At 42.1% G+C, this 24353-nt stretch overlaps 1 protein-coding gene across 1 annotated transcript in view; it reads right to left on the bottom strand.

Annotated features, from left to right (window-relative positions):
* Positions 1–17512: 17512 nt before the first annotated feature.
* Positions 17513–24353, bottom strand: part of MMRN2 (multimerin 2) — a 106516-nt gene continuing 99675 nt past the window's right edge. Inside the window, exons 5-7 of the mRNA XM_069753181.1 lie at positions 22136–22291; positions 19966–21852; positions 17513–19075 (exon numbers count right to left, since the gene is read on the bottom strand). Of these exons, the coding sequence (XP_069609282.1) occupies positions 18693–19075; positions 19966–21852; positions 22136–22291 (2426 nt within the window). The 3' untranslated portion in view covers positions 17513–18692. The remainder of the gene's footprint in view (positions 19076–19965; positions 21853–22135; positions 22292–24353) is intronic.

Below are 24353 nucleotides of genomic sequence, written 5' to 3'. Positions count from 1 at the left end.
GTTAAACGTGCTCTGGATTGAGGATCCTGAAGTCTTCAGTAAAGAGGTAAAGAGACTGCAACCTTGTGTCCTCGTTATTGCCTGCACCTCACACCATCGCTACCTATACCACTGGGAAGCCATGGGGACATACTTCACCTGTGGGAAGTTATACCATCCAGCTGCCATTCCATCACCCCAGTGGACCCCACAGCAGCATCAGTCACCCTGACCGAAGACCACAGGTGGCGTCACGAACCCCTGACAGACTGTACCACCACCTTCATTGGACGCCCCTTAGCAGGGTCGCGGACCGGGTCTAGCCACCGTGACAACCTCAGAACCGAACCAGAGAGGCCTGGTACCGAAACGCGTGGCCCTGTGTCTGGGGGCGATCCAAGAGCATCATGTTGTGGGGTTTTTTTTCTGCAGGAGGGACTGGTGCACTCCACAACATAGATGGCATCATGAGAAAAAAAGATTATGTCGCAATACTGAAGCAATAACTCAAGACATCAGACAGGAAGTTAAAGCTTGGGTGGAAATGGGTCTTCAAATAGACAATGACCAAAAGCATTCTGCCAAAATGGTAACATTGTGGCTTAAGGATCTCAATCCTTTTGAAAGTTTATGGGCAAAGCTGAAAAGGCAGGTGCGAGTGAGGCGACCTACAAACCTGGAGCAGTTACACCAGTTTTGTCAGTACTAATGGGCCCAAATTCTGACCAACTATTGTGAGGAGCTTGTTGAAGGATATCCCAAACATTTGACCCAAGCCAGTCAGTTTAAGGGCAGTGGTACCAAATACTAATGAAATTGTATGGTAATCCTAATTGACCTAAAACAGGAAAGGTTTATTTGGGCTGGAATTGGGCAGGTTAATCTTTGCGAAGGGCGTACGAACCAAGCCGCATACAAGGTTATCCTGGAAAAACAGTTGATTCCTTCTGCTCAGGCAATGTTCCTTAACTCTGAGGACTGGTTTTTCCAGCAGGACAATGCGCCATGCCACACAGCTAGGTCAATCAAGATGTGGATGAATTACCACTACATCAAATCCAGCCCAATCTCCAGACCTGAACCCCATTGAAAACCTCTGGAATGTAATCAAGAGGAAGATGGATAGTCCTAAGCCATCAAACAAAGAAGAACTGCTTACATTTTTGTACCAGGAGTGGCATAAGTTCACCCAAAAGCAGTGTGAAAGAATGGTGGAAAGCATGTCAAGACTCATTAAAGCTGTGATTAAAAATCATGGTTGTTCTACAAAATATTGATTTCTGAACTCTTCTTGAGTTAAAACATTAGTATTGTTGTTTCTAAATCATTATTAACTTGTTTGGGTTTTTTTTGCATTATTTGAGGTCTGGAAGCAATGCATTTTTTTGTTATTTTGACCATTTCTCATTTTCAGAAAATAAATGCAAAATTTATCGCTTGGAACTTCGGAGAAATCTTGTCTGTAGTTTATAGAATAAAAGAACAATTTGCATTTTATTCAAAAACATACCTATAAAGAGAAAAATCAGACAAACTGAAAATTTTGCAGTGGTCTCTTAATTTTTGCTGAGCTGTATATATACATATATATATATATAATGTATATATATATATATACTCACGGAGAGTGAAATAACTATTTGATACATGTACAATTTTTAATCAAAAAGTAAAAACCAGAAAATCACATATTATTTGTAAATAATTAAGTTGCATTTTATTGCATAAAAGTATTTGATCACCTACCAACCAGCAAGAATTCCAGCTCTCACAAACCTGTTAGTTTTTCTTTAAGAAGCCCTCTTACTTTTCACTCATTACTTGCATTAATTGCACCTGTTTAAACTTGTTAGTTGTGTACAAGACACCTGTCCTCAAACTCAATCTCATTCCAACCTCTCCACCATGGCCAAGACTAAAGAGCTGTCTAAGAACAACAGTGGCAAAATTGTAGACCAGCATTACACTGGGATGCGTTACAGGATAATAAGCAGGCAGCTTGGTGAGAAGGCAACAACTGTTGGCACAATTATTAAAAAATGGAAGAAACACAAGATGATTGTCAGCCTTCTTTGGTCTCTGGCTCCGTGCAATATCTCACCTCGTGGGGTAAGGATGATTCTTAGAAAGGGCAAGAATCAGCCAAGAACTACATTAGAGGACCTGGCAATGATCCGAAGATAGCCGGGACCACAATCTTAAAGATTACCGTTAGTAACACACTATGCCGTCATGGATTAAAATCCTGCAGGGCACACAAGATCCCCCTGCTCATGCCAGCACATGTCTAGGTAAGTTTGAAATTTCACAAATGACCATCTGGATAATCCAAAGGAGGCATGGTGAAGGTCATGTGGTCAGATGAGACCAAAACATTTTGGTATTAATTCCACTTGCCATGTTTGGAGGAAGAAGAAGGTAGAGTGCAAACCCCAAAACACCGTCCCAACCGTGAATAATGGTAGAGGAAACATCATACCTTAGGGGTGCTTTTCTGCAAAGGGGAAAGACTGCACCTGATTGAAGGGAGGTCTTATATTATGAGATTTTGTCCAACAACCTCCTTCCCTCAGTAAGAGCATTGAAGATGGGTCGTGGATGAGTCTTCCAGCAGGACATTGACCCAAACACTTAGCTAGGGCAACTAAGTAGTGGCCTAGCTAGTCTGCACACCTGAACCCAATAGAAAATCTCTGCAAGGAGCTGAAACTCAATGTTGCCCAGTGACAGCCCTGAAACTGATATATCTGGAGAAGATCTGCATGGAGAAGTGGGCCAAAATCTCTGCTGCAATGTGTGCAAACTTGGTCAAAAGCTACTGGAAACGTCTGACATCTGTAATTGCAAACAAATGTTTCTGTACCAAATATTAAGCTCTGCTTCCCTATTGCACCAAATACTTATTTCATGCAATAAAATGCAAATTAATTTTGTAAAACTCGTACACTGTTATTTTCTGTCTCTTTTTAAGATTCTATATATTACAGTTGAAGTGTACCTGTGATAAAAATTACAGACCTCTCCATTAGTTGTAGGCTGGACAACTTTCAAAATCAACAGTTTATCAAATACTTATTTTCCCCATTGTGTGTATAAATATATATATATACAGTGTATACCAGCGCAGATGGTAGAAGGAATTGTAATGGACATATTTGTGCTCTCCCTATCGAGCCTGATGCAGACTTGGATTACCCAGGGAGATCCCCGGAATGCCGATGACTTGGTCGGACTGATTGAAAGGTATCAAGAGGTTGACGGGTCCTTGGGGAAGCAACCCACTCCATACTGGGTGGTAGAGGTTAAAAAAGGGGTGGAGTGTCCAAAGTCCAAGGGGGCTGCAGAATTCATGCCAAGAGCCTCATCGGGGGATGCAATTTGTTGGAGATGTCACGGCCCATGTCAGATAGCTGCCCATTGTCCCCTGACGACCGAGCAAATGGACTATATCATGGGACGCCTGTGTTCATTCTATGCATTTCCAGCTTGCAGTGTGGGCTGTCCGGATAGGGTCCTCCAGTTTGTTCTGTAAAAGTGAATGGCCTGCAAATGACTGGACTACTATACACAGGGAGTTTGGTGACTCTCATGAAGGCCACACTCCCTCTTCAATTAATCCCTGGGAAGAAGGTGAGCGACCATTGCATTCATGGGGATGCTGTAGACTATTAGGTGGCCAGAGTGGTTATTGAGACATCCCGAGGTACTGAATCCCATGAGGTCAGCGTGCTCCTGGATTTATTGCACCCAATTATCCTAGGCCAAGACTTTGTGTTGTTTTGGGACTTGTGGGGCAGGAGCGGAGACCTTCATTGATCGAGTAAGAAACTGGTTGGCCCTAAAAAGGTTTCACCAACCTCAGAGTTTGACAGAGGAGGAGAGGAAATAGTGGTACCAGGACCCTATAGACAAAGTGTGTTGGACAGTGCCCATTCAGATGTCTCAAGTGGCCACCTTAGGGTGGACAAAACTCAAAAACAGGTAATGTAGAGGTGCTATTGGCCCTTATGTCACTGGGAAATTCTAAGGTATTGCAAGTCCTTCCAAATGTCAGTTAACTTCCACCACCTCTCACTTCCAAAATCCTTTCATGCCGATACCCATCAAGTCAGGTCAACAGAGGGACACTGTTGAAACTCCATGTGGGCTGGAGAAGCCAAAAGGGAACACTGAGGATGTCACAGTGGCAGAGACACTGTCAGTGGCCCAGAGACAATAGTGACGAAAACTCCTTCAGCGGAACCAGGACCTGTTTTCAGAGTTGCCAGGAGGTACGCAGGTGGTTGAAGATCAAATACTGATGGAACCACATGTGCGAGTGAACCAATAACTGTGTAGAAACCCTGAAGCCTGCAATGGGGTAATTTCTAAGGAGGTGAGGAATAAGTTGAACCTGGGCATCAAGTAGAGTAAAAGAGCTGCGGACCAGCTCCACTGTCCTTGTGCGGTTACCTGGGGGAGAGTTGCATCTCTGTAACAATCACAGGAAACCAAATATGGTGTCAAAATCTGATGCGTATTCGATGCTCCACATCAATGAACTCATAGAGAAGATGGGGTCAGCCAGATACATGACCTCTCTGGATCTAACGAAAGGTTACTTGCAAATCCTCCCCTCAAAAAGTGCCAAGGAGAAGACAGCCTCTTTTACATTTGATGTTACTTCCAACATACCCGAAGGCTATGCGGCTGCAAGGAACCTCAGCTACCACCTAGAGGGCCATGGTCTGGATGTGCTGAGGAAAGGGGAGTTTACCATAAACCCAAAGAAGTTTGCCATTGGAAAAAGTAAAGGAAAATACCTGGGCTACATTATCGGAAGAAACAAAGTAAATCCACAAATGAATACGATGAAGGCAATCCAAAATTGTTCGAACCCGGTCTACGAGAAACTGGTTCGGCATTTCTGTGAATGGCTGTTTACTATCAGCAGTGTATCCCAAATTTCACCATGATAGCTATACCGCTGACCAACCTTCTTAAGGGCACGGACATGTCAATGGCAAAATGGTCTCTCGCAGCAGAGATAGCGTTCCAAGAGTTGAAACTCTGGGTTACAAGATTTCAAATTTCAAGTGGAACACAGGCCTGGGAAACTGCAGGGCAGATGCCCTGTCTAGACTTCTCTGGTGACTGAAGGTACCAAAACCCCTGGATTGGGTAGAGGGGAGAATATGTGACAAAATCACTGGCAAAGTACTAGAGAGGAGATATGTATAACTGAGGTTGTTAACACCAGCAATATAAACATAGCAAAATGCTCCAGCACATGAACGGCTCAGAGGGGTTAATCAGCCATTTTTAGTGCTATGTTTAAGTCTAAGGGGGTCAGATTGGTAGACCTTGGTGGCCATTCAGCTGGCCCACGATGACCAATCCACTTTTCAGGAAATTTTTCATGTAGGAATTCTCGGACCTGACACCCATAACGTGGGTGAAAAGTGGATTGGTCGTCGTGGGCAAGCTGAATGGCCACCAAGGTCTCCCGATCTGACCCCCTTAGACTTTTATCTTTGGGGTCATCTGAAGGCAATTGTCTATGCTGTGAAGATACGAGATGTGCAGCATCTGAAACAACAGAAACTGGAAGCCTGTGCTAGCATTCTGCGGTGTTGCTATCAGTGTGTCGAGAGTGGGAGAAGAGGGTTGCGTTGACAATCCAAAACAATGGGCAGCACTTTGAACACATTTTATAAGTGGTCATAAACTTGTAAATAACTCATGAAAGAATAAAGTTATGTTAAAACCAAGCACACCATTGTTTTTCTTGTGAAATTCTCAATAGGTTTCAAGTGTTACGTGACTCTCTTCCCATTGAAAAAATAAAGTTGGATCCAAAATGGCCGACGTCAAAAAGGCTGCCATGGTCACCACCCATCTTGAAAAGTTTCCCCCCTCCCATATACTAATGTGCCACAAATAGGAAGTTGATATCACCAACCATTCCCATTTTATATAGGTGTATCCATATAAATGGCTCACCCTGTATATACAGTGCCTTGCGAAAGTATTCGGGCCCCTGGAACTTTTCAACCTTTTCGCACATATTATGCTTCAAACATAAACATACCAAATGTAAATGTTTGGTGAAGATTCAACAACAAGTGGAACACAATTGTGAAGTTGAATGAAATTTATTGGTTATTTTAAATTTTTGTGGAAATTCAAAAACTGAAAAGTGGGGTGTGCAATATTATTCGGTCCCTTTAACTTAATACTTTGGTGCGCCACCTTTTGCTGCGATTACAGCTGCAAGTCGCTTGGGTTATGTCTCTATCAGTTTTTTACATTGAGAGACTGAAATTCTTGCCCATTCTTCCTTGACAAACAGCTCGAGCTCAGTGAGGTTTGATGGAGATCGTTTGTGAACAGCAGTTTTCAGCTCTTTCCACAGATTCTCGATTGGATTGAGGTCTGGACTTTGACTTGGCCATTCTAACACCTGGATAAGTTTATTTGCGAACCATTCCATTGTAGATTTTGCTTTATCCTTGGAATTATTGTCTTGTTGGAAAACAAATCTCCGTCCCAGTCTCAGGTCTTTTGCAGATTCCAACAGGTTTTCTTCAAGAATGTTCCTGTATTTGGCTCCATCCATCTTCCCTTCAATTTTAACCATCTTCCCTGTCCCTGCTAAAGTAAAGCAGGCCCAAACCATGATGCTGCCACCACCATGTTTGACAGTGGGGATGGTGTGTTCAGGGTGATGAGTAGGGTTGAGCGAAACGGGTCGGCCATTTTCAGAAGTCGCCGACTTTTGGCAAAGTCGGGTTTCATGAAACCCGACCCGACCCCTGTGTGGGGTCGGCCATGAAGTCGGCGATCTTCTGAATCTGGTATCGGAATTCCGATCCCGAGTTCCGATATGTTTGCAATATCGGAAATCGGTATCGGAATCCATATTTAAGTGTAAAATAAAGAATTAAAATAAAAAAATATCGCTATACTCACCCTCTGACGCGCCCTGGTACTAACCGGCAGCCTTTCTTCCTTCGAATCAGCGCTTGCAGGACCTTGCGGTGACGTCGCGGCTTGTGATTGGTCGCGCGACCGCCCATGTGACCGCTCGCGCGACCAATCACAAGCCGCGACGTCACCGCAAGGTCCTGGAAGCGCTGATTCTTAGGAAGGAAGGCTGCCGGAAAGAAGCAGGGCGCGTCTGAGGGTGAGTATATACCTAATAGGAATACTCAGGACAAATTGTACAACAACTTTTGGGGTCCAATTTCTCCTGTTACCCTCGGGAAAATACAAAACTGGGGGCTAAAAAATAATTTTTGTGGGAAAAAAATTTTGTTTTATTTTTATGGCTCTGCATTATAAACTTCTGTGAAGCCCTTGGTGGGTCAAAGTGCTCACCACACATCCAGATAAGTTCCTTAGGGGGTCTACTTTCCAAAGTGGTGTCACTTGTGGGGGGTTTCAATGCTTAGGCACATCAGTGGCTCTCTAAATGCAACATGGCGTCCCATCTCAATTCCTGTCAATTTTGCATTGAAAAGTCAAACGGCGCTCCTTCCCTTCCGAGCTCTCCCATCCGCCCAAACAGTGGTTTACCGCCACATATGGGGTATCAGCGTACTCAGGACAAATTGTACAACAACTTTTGCGGTCCAAATTTTTCTCTTACCCTTGGGAAAATAAAAAATTGGGGGCGAAAAGATAATTTTTGTGAAAAAATATGATTTTTTATTTTTACGGTTCTGCATTATAGACTTCTGTGAAGCACTTGGTGGGTCAAAGTGCTCACCACACCTCTAGATAAGTTCCTTTGGGGGTCTAATTTCCAAAATGGTGTCACTTGTGGGGGGTTTCAATATTTAGGCACATCAGTGGCTCTCCAAACGCAACATGGCGTCCCATCTCAATTCCTTTCAATTTTGCATTGAAAAGTCAAATTGCCCTCCTTCGCTTCCGAGCTCTGTCAGGCACCCAAACAGTGGTTTACCCCCACATATGGGGTATCGGCATACTCAGGACAAATTGTACAACAACTTTTGGGGTTCATTTTCTCCTGTTACCCTTGGTAAAATAAAACAAATTGGAGCTGAAGTAAATTTTTTGTGAAAAAAAGTTAAATGTTCATTTTTATTTAAACATTCCAAAAAATCCTGTTAAACACCTGAAGGGTTAAAAAACTTCTTGAATGTGGTTTTGAGCACCTTGAGGGGTGCAGTTTTTAGAATGGTGTCACACTTGGGTATTTTCTATCATATAGATCCCTCAAAATGACTTCAAATGAGATGTGGTCCCTAAAAAAAATGGTGTTGTAAAAATGAGAAATTGCTGGTCAACTTTTAACCCTTATAAGTCCCTTACAAAAAAAAATTTTGGTTCCAAAATTGTGCTGATGTAAAGTAGACATGTGGGAAATGTTACTTATTAAGTATTTTGTGTGACATAACTCTGTGATTTAATTGCATATAACTTCAAAGTTGAAAAATTGCAAAATATTCAAAATTTTCGCCAAATTTCAGTTTTTTTCACAAATAAATGCAGGTATTATCAAAGAAATTTTACCACTATCATGAAGTACAATATGTCACGAGAAAACAGTGTCAGAATTACCAGGATCCGTTGAAGCATTCCAGAGTTATAACCTCATAAAGGGACAGTGGTCAGAATTATAAAAATTGGCCTGGTCATTGACGTGCAAACCACCCTCGGGGGTAAAGGGGTTAATCAGTATTTGCTGTGAGAGTATGAGCTTGAATCAAACTTGGCATCCAGTGGGAAGGGAAGAGACAATCGGCCATTTACCTGACTTCTTGTCGTTTTCTTGGTATTCAGGCTGATAAAGAAGTTTAGGTGCACTCATATTCAGATATACAGTTAGGGCCAGAAATATTTGGACAGTGACACAATTTTCGCGAGTTGGGCTCTGCATGCCACCACATTGGATTTGAAATGAAACCTCTACAACAGAATTCAAGTGCAGATTGTAACGTTCAATTTGAAGGGTTGAACAAAAATATCTGATAGAAAATGTAGGAATTGTACACATTTCTTTACAAACACTCCACATTTTAGGAGGTCAAAAGTAATTGGACAAATAAACATAACCCAAACAAAATATTTTTATTTTCAATATTTTGTTGCAAATCCTTTGGAGGCAATCACTGCCTTAAGTCTGGAACCCATGGACATCACCAAACGCTGGGTTTCCTCCTTCTTAATGCTTTGCCAGGCCTTTACAGCCGCAGCCTTCAGGTCTTGCTTGTTTGTGGGTCTTTCCGTCTTAAGTCTGGATTTGAGCAAGTGAAATGCATGCTCAATTGGGTTTAGATCTGGAGATTGACTTGGCCATTGCAGAATGTTCCACTTTTTGGCACTCATGAACTCCTGGGTAGCTTTGGATGTATGCTTGGGGTCATTGTCCATCTGTACTATGAAGCGCCGTCCAATCAACTTTGCAGCATTTGGCTGAACCTGGGCTGAAAGTATATCCCGGTACACTTCAGAATTCATCCGGCTACTCTTGTCTGCTCTTATGTCATCAATAAACACAAGTGACCCAGTGCCATTGAAAGCCATGCATGCCCATGCCATCACGTTGCCTCCATCATGTTTTACAGAGGATGTGGTGTGCCTTGGATCATGTGCCGTTCCCTTTCTTCTCCAAACTTTTTTCTTCCCATCATTCTGGTACAGGTTGATCTTTGTCTCATCTGTCCATAGAATACTTTTCCAGAACTGAGCTGGCTTCTTGAGGTGTTTTTCTGCAAATTTAACTCTGGCCTGTCTATTTTTGGTATTGATGAATGGTTTGCATCTGGATGTGAACCCTTTGTATTTACTGTCATGGAGTCTTCTCTTTACTGTTGACTTAGAGACAGATACACCTACTTCACTGAGAGTGTTCTGGACTTCAGTTGATGTTGTGAACGGGTTCTTCTTCACCAAATTAAGTATGCGGCGATCATCCACCACTGTTGTCATCCGTGGACGCCCAGGCCTTTTTGAGTTCCCAAGCTCACCAGTCAATTCCTTTTTTCTCAGAATGTACCCAACTGTTGATTTTGCTACTCCAAGCATGTCTGCTATCTCTCTGATGGATTTTTTCTTTTTTTTCAGCCTCAGGATGTTCTGCTTCACCTCAATTGAGAGTTCCTTTGACCGTATGTTGTCTGCTCACAGCAACAGCTTCCAAATGCAAAACCACACACCTGGAATCCACCCCTGACCTTTTAACTACTTCATTGATTACAGGTTAACGAGGGAGACGCCTTCAGAGTTAATTGCAGCCCTTAGAGTCCATTGTCCAATTACTTTTGGTCCCTTGAAAAAGAGGACGCTATGCATTACAGAGCTATGATTCCTAAACCCTTTCTCCGATTTGGATGTGGAAACTATCATATTGCAGCTGGGAGTGTGCACTTTCAGCCCATATTATATATATAATTGTATTTCTGAACATGTTTTTGTAAACAGCTAAAATAACAAAACTTGTGTCACTGTCCAAATATTTCTGGCCCTAACTGTATATCCTACCATCAGCCTCAAGTTGGAACTGGTAATGTAGTGACCCAGTCCAGAGTGTGCCCATTCCTTTAAGTAATCCTGGATTGTGAGGGCTTTTGTACACTACTGCTTACTCTCTAACTGCCCCTCTACATTATTCCCTGCATTTTTGAGCTGTATTTCTTCATCTCTAGTTACCTCCATTTTAGATGCAATGCTTTTCTCATTTGCTGGGTTCTGGCGCCATCTAAGGCCTCTTTCACACTTCAGTCTTTTGGCGTCAGTTTGAATCCGCCGTTTTCATCAAATAGCGGATCCGCCATTTTTTGGGGCGGATCCGCTATTTTCCCATAGACTTGCATTAGCGACAGATTGTGGCAGATGGTTGTCCGTTCCATCCGCCATGTGACGGATCCGTTGAAATTTGGCGGACATCATCTAGACATTGACGGACACTGCAACGTTTTTTGTCTGTGCCGAAATGGTGGTTCATGACGGATCCGTCGCATCCACCATTTCCTAGAATGGCCGCCTATGGGCGACGGATCTGTCGCGACCGCCATTTGGTGGATCCGTCACCCCAATCCACTTTTTCAATTGAGCATGCTCCAAAAAGTAGATACTTTTCCCAGTTACATGGATGCATCAAAAAAACAGATCCGTTGGAACCGTTTTCTCAACAATTTTGATGGATCCGTCGATCCGTCACGATGTCGGAGCAGACTGACGCCAAACAACTGAAGTGTGAAAGAAGCTTTATGGTCAAAGTGTACAATGACTCATCATTATTGTTTTGTAAGGATCTGAGATGTGAATTCGGTGTGCTATTGGCCAGCTACTAGTCACATGGCCAATAGGAGGAGCTGTTTTCCAGGCAAGTCTAGAATGTTCTTTAATCTGAGGGATGCCTTCAGGGAGAGCATAACACACGTGGAGGCTGATTTTACCTCAAGATCTCCTGCAGGCCGAAGGACCGGAGTTCCCTTAGACATCATTCTAAAGTATTTCTGACTGGATTCACCACAGTTTTTACATTCACCTGTGCCGTGACACACTGTGGAACTAACCCCGAGTACATGTCTGTAACCTCTAATTGCTGCATCTACCGCCTTCTGTAAAATACCAAAAGACACTGTCCAGTGCTCTTGAAGCTCCAGACCCCAATCACATCTCAGCACCTAAGTGTGAACTGTAATTGCCATGGACTACCCATGAGAGACTGTTCCTTATTTGGTCCAAGTTATAATTCCCGTTCCTGCTGAAGCAAAAGCAACAGTTGTCCCCGAGACCGGTGTGTGTCATAATTCCTTCGGCTGCGGACGTCGTGTGTGGGTGGATAACAGGGAGTGTTCGGCCTGGTCATTACAGTAACATCACCATGATGGCTCAGAATGGCACCAGCAGGCAAAAAATGATTGGATAATACCTTCTCCTGCAGCATCTCAGTGTAATGGAATCAGCCCAAAGGTCTCACTTCCCATTTCATTAGCAAAGGGCCAAAATGAGGTCCTGTTTCCAATTTAGTGAAAGCAAAACTTGAAGTTTGGAGTGGGAACAATGTTAGCTAAAATTTGCATTTAACTGTTGTCCAAGGTTCTTCAGTGGTCACTAAGCTGAGAGATGGCCAATAGCTTTTTATTAAATACTAGACGGTGGCCCGATTCTAACGCATCGGGTATTCTAGAATTTGCATGTCCACGTAATATATTGCCCAGTCCACTTAGTATATTGCCCAACCTCGTAGTATATTGCCCAGCCACGTAGTATATTGCCCAGTCACGTAGTATATTGTACAGCCCACATAGTATATTGCACAGCCCACGTAGTATATTGCCCAGTCACGTAGTATGTTGCACAGCCCACGTAGTATATTGCCCAGCCCACGTAGTATATTGCCCAACCTCATAGTATATTGCCCAGCCATGTAGTATATTGCCCAGTCACGTAGTATATTGCACAGCCACGTAGTATACAGCACAGACACGTAGTATATTGCCCAGTCACGTAGTATATTTCCCAGTCATGTAGTATATTGCCCAGTCACGTAGTAAATTGCCAAGCCATGTAGTATATTGCCCAGCCACGTATTATATTGCCCAGCCACATAGTATATTGCACAGTCACGTAGTATATTGCCCAGCCACGTAGTATATTGTACAGCCACATAGTATATTGCACAGCCATGTAGTATATTGCCCAGTCACATAGTATATTGCCTAGCTACGTAGTATATTGCCCAGTCATGTAGTATATTCCCCAGCCACGTAGTATATTGCCCAGCGATGTAGTATTCAGCACAGAGCCTCGTAGTATATTGCCCAGTCACGCAGTATATTGCCCAGCGACGTAGTATATTGGCCAGTCGCATAGTATATTGCCCAGACACGTAGTATATTCCCCAGCCACGTAGTATATTGCCCAGCAACGTAGTATTCAGCACAGAGCCACGTAGTATATTGCCCAGTCACGTAGTATATTGCCCAGCGACGTAGTATATTGCTCAGCAACGTAGTATATTGCCCAGCCACGTAGTATATTGGCCAGTCACATAGTATATTACACAGACACGTAGGTATATAACACTGCCCATGCAGTATTTAGCAGTGTGTGCACCATATCCCTGATAAAAAAAAATCATTAAAATAAAAAATAGTTATATACTCACCCCTGGGATCCAGGGAAGCTGTGTGATGCGGCCACTATCTTCCGTTCCCAGGATGCACTGCGAAATTACCCAGATGACTTAGCGGTCTCGCGAGACCGCTATGTCTTCTGGGTAAGTTTGCAATGCTTCTCTGGGAACGGAAGATGGCGGCCGGCGCAAGCGCATCATCCGACAACAGAAGGTGAGAATAGCAGGTTTTTTGTTTTTTTATTATTTTTTACATTAGATCTTTTTACTATTGACGCTGCATAGGCAGCAGCAATAGTAAAAACTTGGTCACACAGGGTTAATAGCAGCGGTTATGGAGAGCGTTACCAGCGGCATAACGCGGTCCGTTACCGCTGGCATTTACCCTGTATGAGCGGTGACCGGAGGGGAGTATGGAGTGGGCGCTGACTGCGGGGAGGATGGAGCGGGGAGTATGGAGCAGGCGCCGTGGACGCTGACTGCAGGAAGTATGGAGCGGGCGCCGGGGACACTGACTACGGGGAGTATGGAGCGGGCGCCGGGGACACTGACTACGGGGAGTATGGAGCGGGCGCCGGGGACACTGACTACGGGGAGTATGGAGCGGGCGCCGGGGACACTGACTACGGGGAGTATGGAGCGGGCACTGTCACTGCAGGGGGTAGGGGAGGGACTAATCGGACTGTGGCCATCACTGATTGGTCGCGGCAGCCATGACAGGTAGCTGGCGAGACCAATCAGGGACTTGGATTCCATGACAGACAGAGGCCACGACCAATGAATATCCGTGACAGACAGAAAGACAGAAGGACAGAAAGATAGAAGTGACCCTTAGACAATTATATAGTAGAAAACTAAGAGGACAGATGACATGAACAGGTTCAGTGCTTCCAGAGCACCTATATATGTATACTTTATTTATAAATGATGCATAACTTCTGCACATCCAGAATACATACAATTTTCAAAGAAGAACAGACATTGTATACATCTATCTACAAGTACAGAATTTAGGGACCGTGGCCCCAACTCATCATGTCTGGCGTTTGTGGACCAGTCTTAATGAAGTGAGCTCTGGAGTAAGATGTGTGTAACTCATTAGGAGGTGTGCCCCTCCTATTGAATTTGGTGCTTGATTTAGCTGCAGTACAGCACAGAAAGAGAGTCTGTGAATTGTGTACAAATGCGTCGTAACTTACACCACTTGTGTGGCATAAATTATTATAAATTTGTCAGATGTGCTCAGCCAAGCTCTGTTCACTTTCTAAAAAGTTGCCCAAGTTGGCTGAGAATAGTGTAAAAACTACAAAAATTGCAAAAAAATTGGCGCACCTGCAAATTTTGCAAAAACAACAAAAAAATGCAATGTTCAACCACTTTCCTCCTGTCTCATACTGCTTGATGATTCGGCCCCTAAATTATTAATTTTCACATATCAATAATAAAGTAAAATATATTAAATGATAAAACAGCATTTCTATTCATCTGCTATCTACATGCAATAAATAAGGGGAGGAAAAGAAAGCTGCAGAAGGAACACAAAACAAATGGACAAGTAACAATGATCAAAATAAAGTAACAGGTTAGAAAATACTGTATGTACATATGAATATATGAATGGAAGCACAGCAGAGATCCCATTTGTAACTATCAGGCCTAGTTAGTCGTAGAAGGCTTGCTATATAGAAATATGCAGTAGTTCAATATGTGTTCAGTGACATGGCTTTCACCATTCATGTATTATGTGTGACTATGAGATCGGACCCCCACCAAAATAAGTACCGGTAGGTAATATAGGGAATATCATTAAAAAAAAATCCCTTAGCAGTCTGTATGATGTTAGACTATTGATTGTCAATGCCTTAATATTTGTGCACAGTATTATATTTAGGATTAAAGATTAATATAATATTAGTTCATAATACTGTATATAAAGTGCACAATTCACAAGTGACTGCATTAGTGGAGTCCTAAAGACCATGGACCCGATTCATCAAAGCTTTTACCCAGAATTCTGGCGCAAACGCTTTAAAAAGTCGCAAAATTTAAATGGAACTCGGTGATGCACCTACATTTTATGACTTTTGGTGTTTTCACGCCAGTTTCTCCCAGCTCCGCCAAAATGGCCAGAACAGTGTTTGACGGGGCATCGGCAGAGGGCGTGACACTACAGTTTGTCTAATTCATGTCGAACTGAGGCGCTCTCTGTGTCAGAAATCTCACTCTACATCTGACTGGAATAAGATTTCTGGTATAGCGCACAGAAGCGCACACCACTCGTCAGATGCTATTCATAAATCAGGAGCGTCTAATTCCAGTATGGACCCTCATCAAGACCAGAGTGGACAACGCCGCTATTGGTGAAATGAGCCCAATGTTTTACTGCCTGTGACAGACCTACAGTGGGTATGCAAAGTATTCAGACCCCTTTACATTTTTCACTCTTTGTTTCATTGCAGCCATTTGGTAAATTAAAAAAAAAACATTTTTTCACATTAATGTACACTTTGCACCCCATCTTGACTGAAAAAAACAGAAATGTAGAAATTTTTGCAAATTTAATAAAAAAGAAAAACTAAAATATCACATGATCATAAGTATTCAGACCCTTTACTCAGACACTCATATTTAAGTCACATGCTGTCCATTTCCTTGTGATCCTCCTTGAGATGGTTCTACTACTTAATTGGAGACCAGCTGTGTTTAATTAAAATGATAGGACTTGATTTGCAAAGGCACACACCTGTATATAAGACCTCACAGCTCATAGTGCATGTCAGACCAAATAAGAATCATGAGGTCAAAGGAACTGGCCAAGGAGCTCAGAGACAGAATTGTGGCAAGGCACAGATCTGGCCAAGGTTACAACAGAATTTCTGCAGTACTCAAGGTTCCTAAGAGCACAGTGGCCTCCATAATCCTTAAATGGAAGAGGTTTGGGACCGCCAGATGTCTTCCTAGACCCGGCGTCCCAGCCAAACTGAGCAATCATGGAAGAAGAACCTTGATGAGAGAGATAAAGAAGAACCCCAAGATCACTGTGGCTGAGCTCCAGAGATGCAGTAGGGAGATGGGAGAAAGTTCCACAAAGTCAACTATCACTGCAGCCTTCGACCAGTTGGGTCTTTATGGCAGAGTGGCCTGACAGAAGCCTCTCCTCAGTGCAAGACGTATGAAAGCCCGCATAGACTTTGCTAAAAACATATGAAGGACTCCCAGACTATGAGAAATAAGATTTTCTGGTCTGATGAGATGAAGATAGACCTTTTTGGTGATAATTCTAAGTGCTATGTGTGGAAAAAAACAGGCACTGCTCATCACATGCCCAATACAATCCCAAGAGTGAAACATGGTGGTGGCAGCATCATGCTATGGGAGTGTTTTTCAGCTTCAGGGACAGGATGACTGGTTGTCTTTAAAAGAAACATGAATGCGGCCAAGTACAGAGATATCTTGGATGAAAACCTCTTCCAGAGTGGTCTGCACCTCAGACTTCGCCGAAGGTTCACCTTCCAACAAGACAATAAGCCTAAGAACACAACTAAAATAACAAAGGAGTAGCTTCAGACCAACTCTGTGACCACTGTTGACTGGCCCAACCAGAGCCCTGACCTAAACCCAATTGATTATCTCTGGAGAGACCTGAAAATGGCTGTCCACCAACGTTTACCATCCAACCTGACGGAACTAGAGAGGATCTGCAAGGAAGAATGGCAGAAGATCCCCAAATCCAGGTGTGAAAAGCTTGTTGCATCATTCCCAAGAAGACTCATGGCTGTACTAGCTAAAAAAGGGTGCTTCTACTCTGTTCTGAGCATGTGATATTTCAGTTTTTCTTCTTTGATAAATTTGCAAAAATTACTACATTTCTGATTTTTTTTTCAGTCAAGATGGGGTGCAGAGTGTACATTAATGAAAAAAATGAACTTTTTTGAATTTACCAAATGGCTGCAATGAAACAAAGAGTGAAAAATGTAAAGGGGTATGAATACTTTCCGTACCCACTGTAAGTGCAACACACTGCTATAGACTGGTGTAGCTAGTAGCCAAGAGGACATAAGGAATATTGCACCATTTGGCAGCTAAAAATACACTCGACACATAGTTTACATGCATACACACCAGTCCATCATTCATTGGGAGTCATGCTGGGGCCAACCTGTGTGTCGCTCTCTTCATACAGTTGCATGGAAAATTTGGACACCCATGGTCAAAGTGATTGTTACTGTGAACAGTTAAGCAAGTCAAAGATGAAATGATCTCTAAAAGGACTAAAATTAAGGATAACACATTTCCTTTGTATTTTAACATAAATATATCTAATTTGACCTGCACTCTAAATTTAGATTGGGGTGCTGGTGAGACAGACCGTAAGGTCTAATAACAATATTATAGAAATCCACCGCACTCCCTGTGTGGAATATCTTAGAAACAAAAGGATTTTTTGAAACTTACTAATTTATTCAAGTGAAAAACAGAAATCAATCAAATGACAGATCAAATAGTAGGCACTTATTGAACAATTGTACAAGCGACTCAATGTGATTGACGTTTCGACCCTCCCGGGTCTTACTCTAAAGTCGCACTTAATCCAGGATTTATGAGTGGCTCTTATGGTAAAGAGGGTGTTGTCCCTGTAGTATTAAGGGGCAGGTGCAGTCTCTTTAATACCAAGTATGGCCTAATAGTTGATTTTTCTCTGAGTGTGACCTTGTTGAGGAATAGCAGCGGTGCATCAGCGTCTTGCTGCTGTTTGCGATTTAAATAGAAAGTTGGTATGTCACTGGAGACAACCTTTTTTTGCAGGTGCCAGCATATCAGCCTTAAATTGCTGGTAAGTTGTATGTGGTTTAATGGATTTGCCAGTTCTGGATAAAGCCTTGTAGAGGGGTAACAGCGGCGCATCTGCGTCTTGCTGGTGGACATGTAGGCTTAATACCCTTAGTGGATGGGGGATAGCACTCCTGAATCATCATGTTTCTTTATGAGTACATAACAAAAACAGGCTGACAGATTAGGTTTAAGACAAATGAGAAGAAAAAGGTGGCATCCCCAATTGTAACCAAGGAGATTCTGCTCGGGTTCACTCTTATTCGGCAAGCTATAGCACTTGCCGAATAAGCTGCAGAGGGAACCTGGCTTCCTGCATTGTTGGGCTCTCCATGCATGTGTCGTGACTGTGACACAGCCGCGACACATGCAGCTGCAGCACCACTCAACTAATCGCTGTAGCGATCCAGGAAGTCGGGTTCCCTTTGCAGCTCATTTGGCAAGCGCTATAGCTTTCCGAATAAGAGGGAACCCAAACATATTCTCTCAACTCTAGTCCCCACAGCCGGACCACCAGCAAATCTAGAAGTTATTCCCTGTTCCATGGATACAGGATGTCTTCCAAAGTTGAGAATACCCCTTTAGGGAAGAAGCATGTTAAAAAAAAAAAAGCATATGGAAAGCATATGAACTGAGAATAGCACAGGTAGTCAAACCATGAAAACTGTCAGCCCAAACAGATGAATGCTGATCCACATCTAGTCAGAGATAGAATTGGTAAAATAAAGCAAACCATATTTTTTTTTCAAACTCATCGAAAATATCTTGTGAATGTCTACAAGTTCTGAGCTCACGTTTTAAAGATCAGATAGCCAGACAGCGAAGTTCCCAGTGTGTTCTTTTTGATTGATCCTTGATAAAGTTCAAACCAAACCTTCTCTTCTTTCTTAAGCTCCACAACTGCAAATTGGTGCTTTAGGCTTTCTGTGGGGCCAGTGCTGCTGTTCTGAAGGGCAATTCTATGCCGTCCACCAAAAACCAGATGTCCAAGTCCTTTACCAACACCAAAATCCACACTTATTGAAAAGGCATAAACTCCACTGTACGGTGCTGTGAAGTGTCCATCATCGGAGGGAAATACGTCTCCATAATTCAAATGGATATCACTAAATCTAATCATGTTAGATCCTTCTGCTCCACTGGAAAACCCTGCACTGAAGGCAACTAGAGGATCTAAAAGAGAAAACACAACCAATGGAAAGATTAATTTCAGACCTCATTTAAGATAAAACACACAATTTATATATTCTAGGAGGTTCTACACATATGATTTGTTCCTCGATAAACAGGTCTGTAAAATTAAAGAACTGAAGTACCAAAGAGATAGACTAAGTGTTTTTTTCTCTTGGCTTGACATATTCCAATGACCAGCTTGGAAAAAACTTGATTTTATCATACTTCATTAGTAATATTTATGTTAGATGTTTAGATGTATCTAAACTGTGTATATTGCGGTGTATGTATATATATATATATATATATATATATGTATATATATATATATATATATGGTAAAGTAAATGGTAGTCTGGCTATACATTTTAGGTAACTGATGACTGATATATTTTCCTACTGAACCTCCCATGTACATGCACTTTTGACTTTGCCAGTTTGTATGTGTTCTGAATGGGGAGAGGGGAGTAAGCTGCTATTAACTCTGCCCGATCCTGTTCTCTCCTAACGAGCCATTGAGGAGTGCCAGTATGTCCCTATACACATTATATAGTTAGCCAATCTTGCCAAAACCAGCAGGTCTAGTTGTCATTAATGAAATGTGTATGGTCATCTTTAGACTGTTTTGAAGTCATTACTTGGGCTCAGTCAGTCATAGTAAATGTGCTGGGTGCAAAGGAACTTTTCACCATCTGCCTGAATACTTAATTCTGGTGAGGTGGCCTGAAAGAGGAGCTGCAAGAAGATGGAGGCTCAGTGAATGCAAAGAGAAAAATCAACCTGTAGTTAACTGCTTTAAAGTGCTCAAAGAAAATTAGCCGGTGGGGTTCTAAATGTAGCTTTAATATCAAGCAAATTTAAAACAGGCATGGGGAAGATGAAGAACATACCTTGATGGGGTGAGGCAGTTTCATCTGATTGCCAGTGCTCATCATTATGTTTTTTAGCTTCTGGCTTCCTTTGTGATTCTCCTCCTTTTTGCCTTTTTTTCATTTTTTTATCGATTAAATCCTTGAGCTTTTCAATGTCCAGATACACGTCTGATGAAATGAGAGCTTCATAATTTCCAAAAATTTTATGGAATAACTGGATATGTTTATTATAAAGATCTCTAAAGTTTTCAATGTCAAACTTCATGGAAGTAGTCAAAGTATTAAGTGGTTTTAAAGCATCTCCAATAGTGTCATTCATGGAATGAGGAAAACTAAAGATGGAAGACTCCAGCTCATTCACTTTAACACGGAGATGCTGAAGGTCCTTTTTCAAGGTCATTATATCATTGTATTCAGAATCATCAGCATCATTGTCTCTAAATGCTTCATGGTTGGGCTCCATGTGCACTACATCGCCATTCTGGAAGGGGTTTTTTCCTTCATTATTTTGCCCAACATGGTAAGTGCCAGAAGACTCAGGGGAATTATGGTTTCCGTATTGCATCTCCAAGAACTGGAGACGTTCACTTAAGGAATCTGTACTGATCAGCTGTTTCTCCAGGATATGTAAAGTGCTGTTCAGAACTTCATTCATTTTTATAACTGTCATATACACAGCTTCAGGATTATCTTCAGACAGAAGTTCCAGAGCTTCTTCACCAAGTAGAGCTTCCAACACTCTTTCATGTCTTGTTGCATCTTCTAGAAGAGAACTGAAAGAACTGTCTAGATGTTTAATATGCTTGTGGATCTGAACATTGTCCACCCTAATATGTCTAACATCATCTGTAAGGTTTTTCATTTGGGTTTGCAGCTGGGAAGTTGTCAACAATAACATTCGTCCTTGTTCTTGTTGTGCCGCAAGAGATTGACGGTTAAACTGCAGGGCCTGTGCTAGGTCTTCTACAGAATGTTGCAGATATGTGTTTGAACTTCCTTCCTTCTGCTTGACATCTTCTATTCCATATAAAACATCTCTGAATTGATTTGAGAAGTTCCGCTGTATTTCCTCTAGAGCAATTATGTCTAAATTCATTTTGTGACAGTCACAATTCCTAAATAACTCATCGCTACCATTTTGTATACTCAGAATAGTAAAGTTGAGTTCCACTATCTGCCTCTGGATTAAGTCTTTGATTTCTTCCATGATGAGACTTTTCTCTATGAACTGCATCTGAACTTTCCCAGAGTTTTCTTTATAATCGGTACGGAGTTCCTTTAACCATTTCTCCAGAATGCTAATATTTTCAAAGGCTGCCTCTGACTCAGTCAATAAATCTTTTATCTGGTTCTCGTGTACCATTAGGGTTTCATTCACTCTGGAATTTGTTATGGAAGAAACCTCTGTTTGTCTTGGAGTGCAAAGTAATGTCACATTTTGAGCTAAATCTATAAGATCATCTTGAATTTGTTCTTGCTGTCTACGGAGTTCTCCAATACTAAAATTGAAGTAGGAATATTGGGACTGGTGAAATTTTAGATTCCTTTTCAACTTTATATCTGTATCAGCCTTTATCATGGTCATATTATGCTGGAACACAGTTTGTTGTGTGTGAAAGTTGTTATCTATCTGTTGTTTCAATTGTTCAAGCTTGTCAACATTCTCCTGAATTTTTGACTCAAATTTGGTCCCTAGCTCATAAAGGTCTTTTTTAGGTACAGAATTCTCCAGAAATACATCCAATATTCCTCTGTTAATCTCAACACTTTCAGAAAGGTTTTTCACCATATTGTTAAGATTTTGCAGACTTTTATTAAAACTGGTCCATATGGGGCTAAAATGAGCTTTCAGGAAATTTTCCACATGTGGCAGCACTACTTCACGGACAACGCGGTCATCTATTTCTGTAACATAAATATTCACTATTAAAATAAATGTACTGTAATATCAGAACAATATAAATGAAATTGGACCCAGACATTTAAACCTAGGTCTTGATATACATAGTAACGCTTACACCGTCCTTCACCATCTCTGTTGGGTACATTGGACAAAAAGATAATAGAGATAAATGATAGTATAGTGAAATGGGTTTATTACCATACCTTATGCAGTAGTTTTTAAAAAATACCCTATATATTTATTCCCCCTTCACTAACATAAAAAACAATCCACACACCAGCTCACCTGACTGATTCTGACTGTTCCCTAGTGCAGTGGTTGCATTATCGCCAAGAACATTCTGAAGTTCCTGAAGATGACTAGCAGCCTGATGAATATCATTTTGTATATCTTCCAATAGACTTTCTTGGCTTTCCACAGCTTTAATAATTTCAGTCACCTCTGCGGAACAGAACAAAAAAACTGGAAGTTGACAATGCAAGAAATTTAAACAATCATTATAAAATTTTAAAAATTATCATAAAATAGGATTGAAAGAGTTGACCACATAGGTTGCACTAGAGTTCTAGAAAAACACCGTATGCACTACCAGTAGTGGTGCCTAAGTAGGGTCCCACACCATAAATATAGAAGAAATAAACTTAGGCACTCAGCTTATGTAGAGTTTGTTTGTGATTTAATGTAGTCATCAAATTAAACGTTTCAGCCACAGTAAACGGCCTTCTTCAGTAACTACACAAGAAAAAATAAACATACATACCAATATACAATCAATTAGATTTCCAACACCAAAGTGTTAAAAAAGGTGATAAATCAACATAAACATAAATAAAGTATATACAAAGTCAGAGAAAAATATTTGTCCATTAGTTGTTTCTACTTAGAGAAAATTGGCAGTAGGAAAAAAACAGCAAAATTGCTCATACAATTGGTGCTAGGAGCTATATGAAGATAACCATAAAAACCTATTGGGCGCGGACAAAAGGCATAAAGGAGTATACATATAATAAAGAGCAGTGATCTACCCACGGTTTATCAGAGATGAAAGCGTAGGTGAACGCGTTTTTATATATCATCGGCACAACAGCTGTAAATGGTGAAAAAACGTGGTAATAAGTGCCGGAATAATAACTAGATATAGGTGCAGCTATGAATACAACGAGTCACATACCAGAAAAAATCTGTCTAAGGGGGCAATATCCGGACCAGAGTGACCGGTAAATGAAGGAGGCCTGTAAAGTAACGTGAGTAGTCAGGTAAAGTGTCCTGAAGTCCTGTGCCTAAAAGTTCGGTGGTGATATAGTGAACTTACCCAGAAGGAAACAGCGTGCCGGCGACTATGGCAAAGACGCGGAATCCATCGCTAGTCAGCTATTTAAGGGAGGAAGTGTATCACTTAAATGCACAGTGGGCGGGACTAACAAGCTGGGCTTGTGTTCACTTCGTGAGCCGCGCAGGACAGGAAGAGAGGTGACGTGACCGGAAGTGCTGTGCATTCCAGGGGTCTAAAGCTTGCATTCCAGCGGCCATGTTAGGAGTGTCACCTTGTTTCTACGGCTCCTGGAACATATAAAGTACCTGTGCTGGTACGGAAAGCAGTCGGTGGAGAATGGTGAAGTGTAGAAAAATACAAAGGCAGGAATTTCTGTAGGAAAGTGAGTGGAGGACGGATCAATGTAGGCGGCTCTGCAAAAAAGGACACATATATCAATATCATACAAAGAAATTTCATATATTATAGTGCTGTAGAAAAAACATATTAAACTGCAGTGGCAGTACATATGAAACAATAGCGCCAGTTCACAGGATGGTACATGTACCAACAGATAGTAAATATTAGTAAGGAAAACCCATGTAAACAGCGATAGTTAAAGGGAACCTGTAACCCCCAAAATCGAGGGTGAGCTAAGCCCACCGGCATCAGGGGCTTATCTACAGCATTCTGTAATGCTGTAGATAAGCCCCTGATGTATCCTAAAAGATGAGAAAAAGAGGTTATATTATACTCACCTGGGCGGGCGGTCCGGTCCCGGGCCTCCCATCTTCATAGGATGACGTCCTCTTCTTGTCTCTCTGCCGCGGCTCCGGTGCAGGCGTACCTTGCCTGCCCTATTGAGGGCAGAGCAAAGTACTGCAGTGCGCAGGCGCCGGGAAAGGTCAGAGAGGCCCGGCGCCTGCGCACTGCAGTGCTTTGCTCTGCCCTCAACAGGGCAGACAAAGTACGCCTGCGACACAGCCTGCGCGACACAGCCGCAGCGTTAAGACCAGAAGAGGACATCATCTGATGAAGATGGGAGGCACCGTACTGGACCAGGACACCCAGCGGACCGGACCGGGACCGGGACCGCCCCTGGGTGAGTATAATCTAACCTCTTTTTCTTACCTTTTAGGAAACATTGAGGGCTTATCTACAGGATTCCAAAATGCTGTAGATAAGTCCCTGGTGGTGGGCTTAGCTCACCCTCAATTTTGGGGGTAACAGGTTCCCTTCAAGGTGGAATCA

The sequence above is a fragment of the Ranitomeya imitator genome, chromosome 2 (genome assembly GCF_032444005.1).
Source record: "Ranitomeya imitator isolate aRanImi1 chromosome 2, aRanImi1.pri, whole genome shotgun sequence".
NCBI classification, from domain to species: Eukaryota; Metazoa; Chordata; class Amphibia; order Anura; family Dendrobatidae; genus Ranitomeya; species Ranitomeya imitator.
This window is presented reverse-complemented; position numbering and strand designations above follow the sequence as displayed.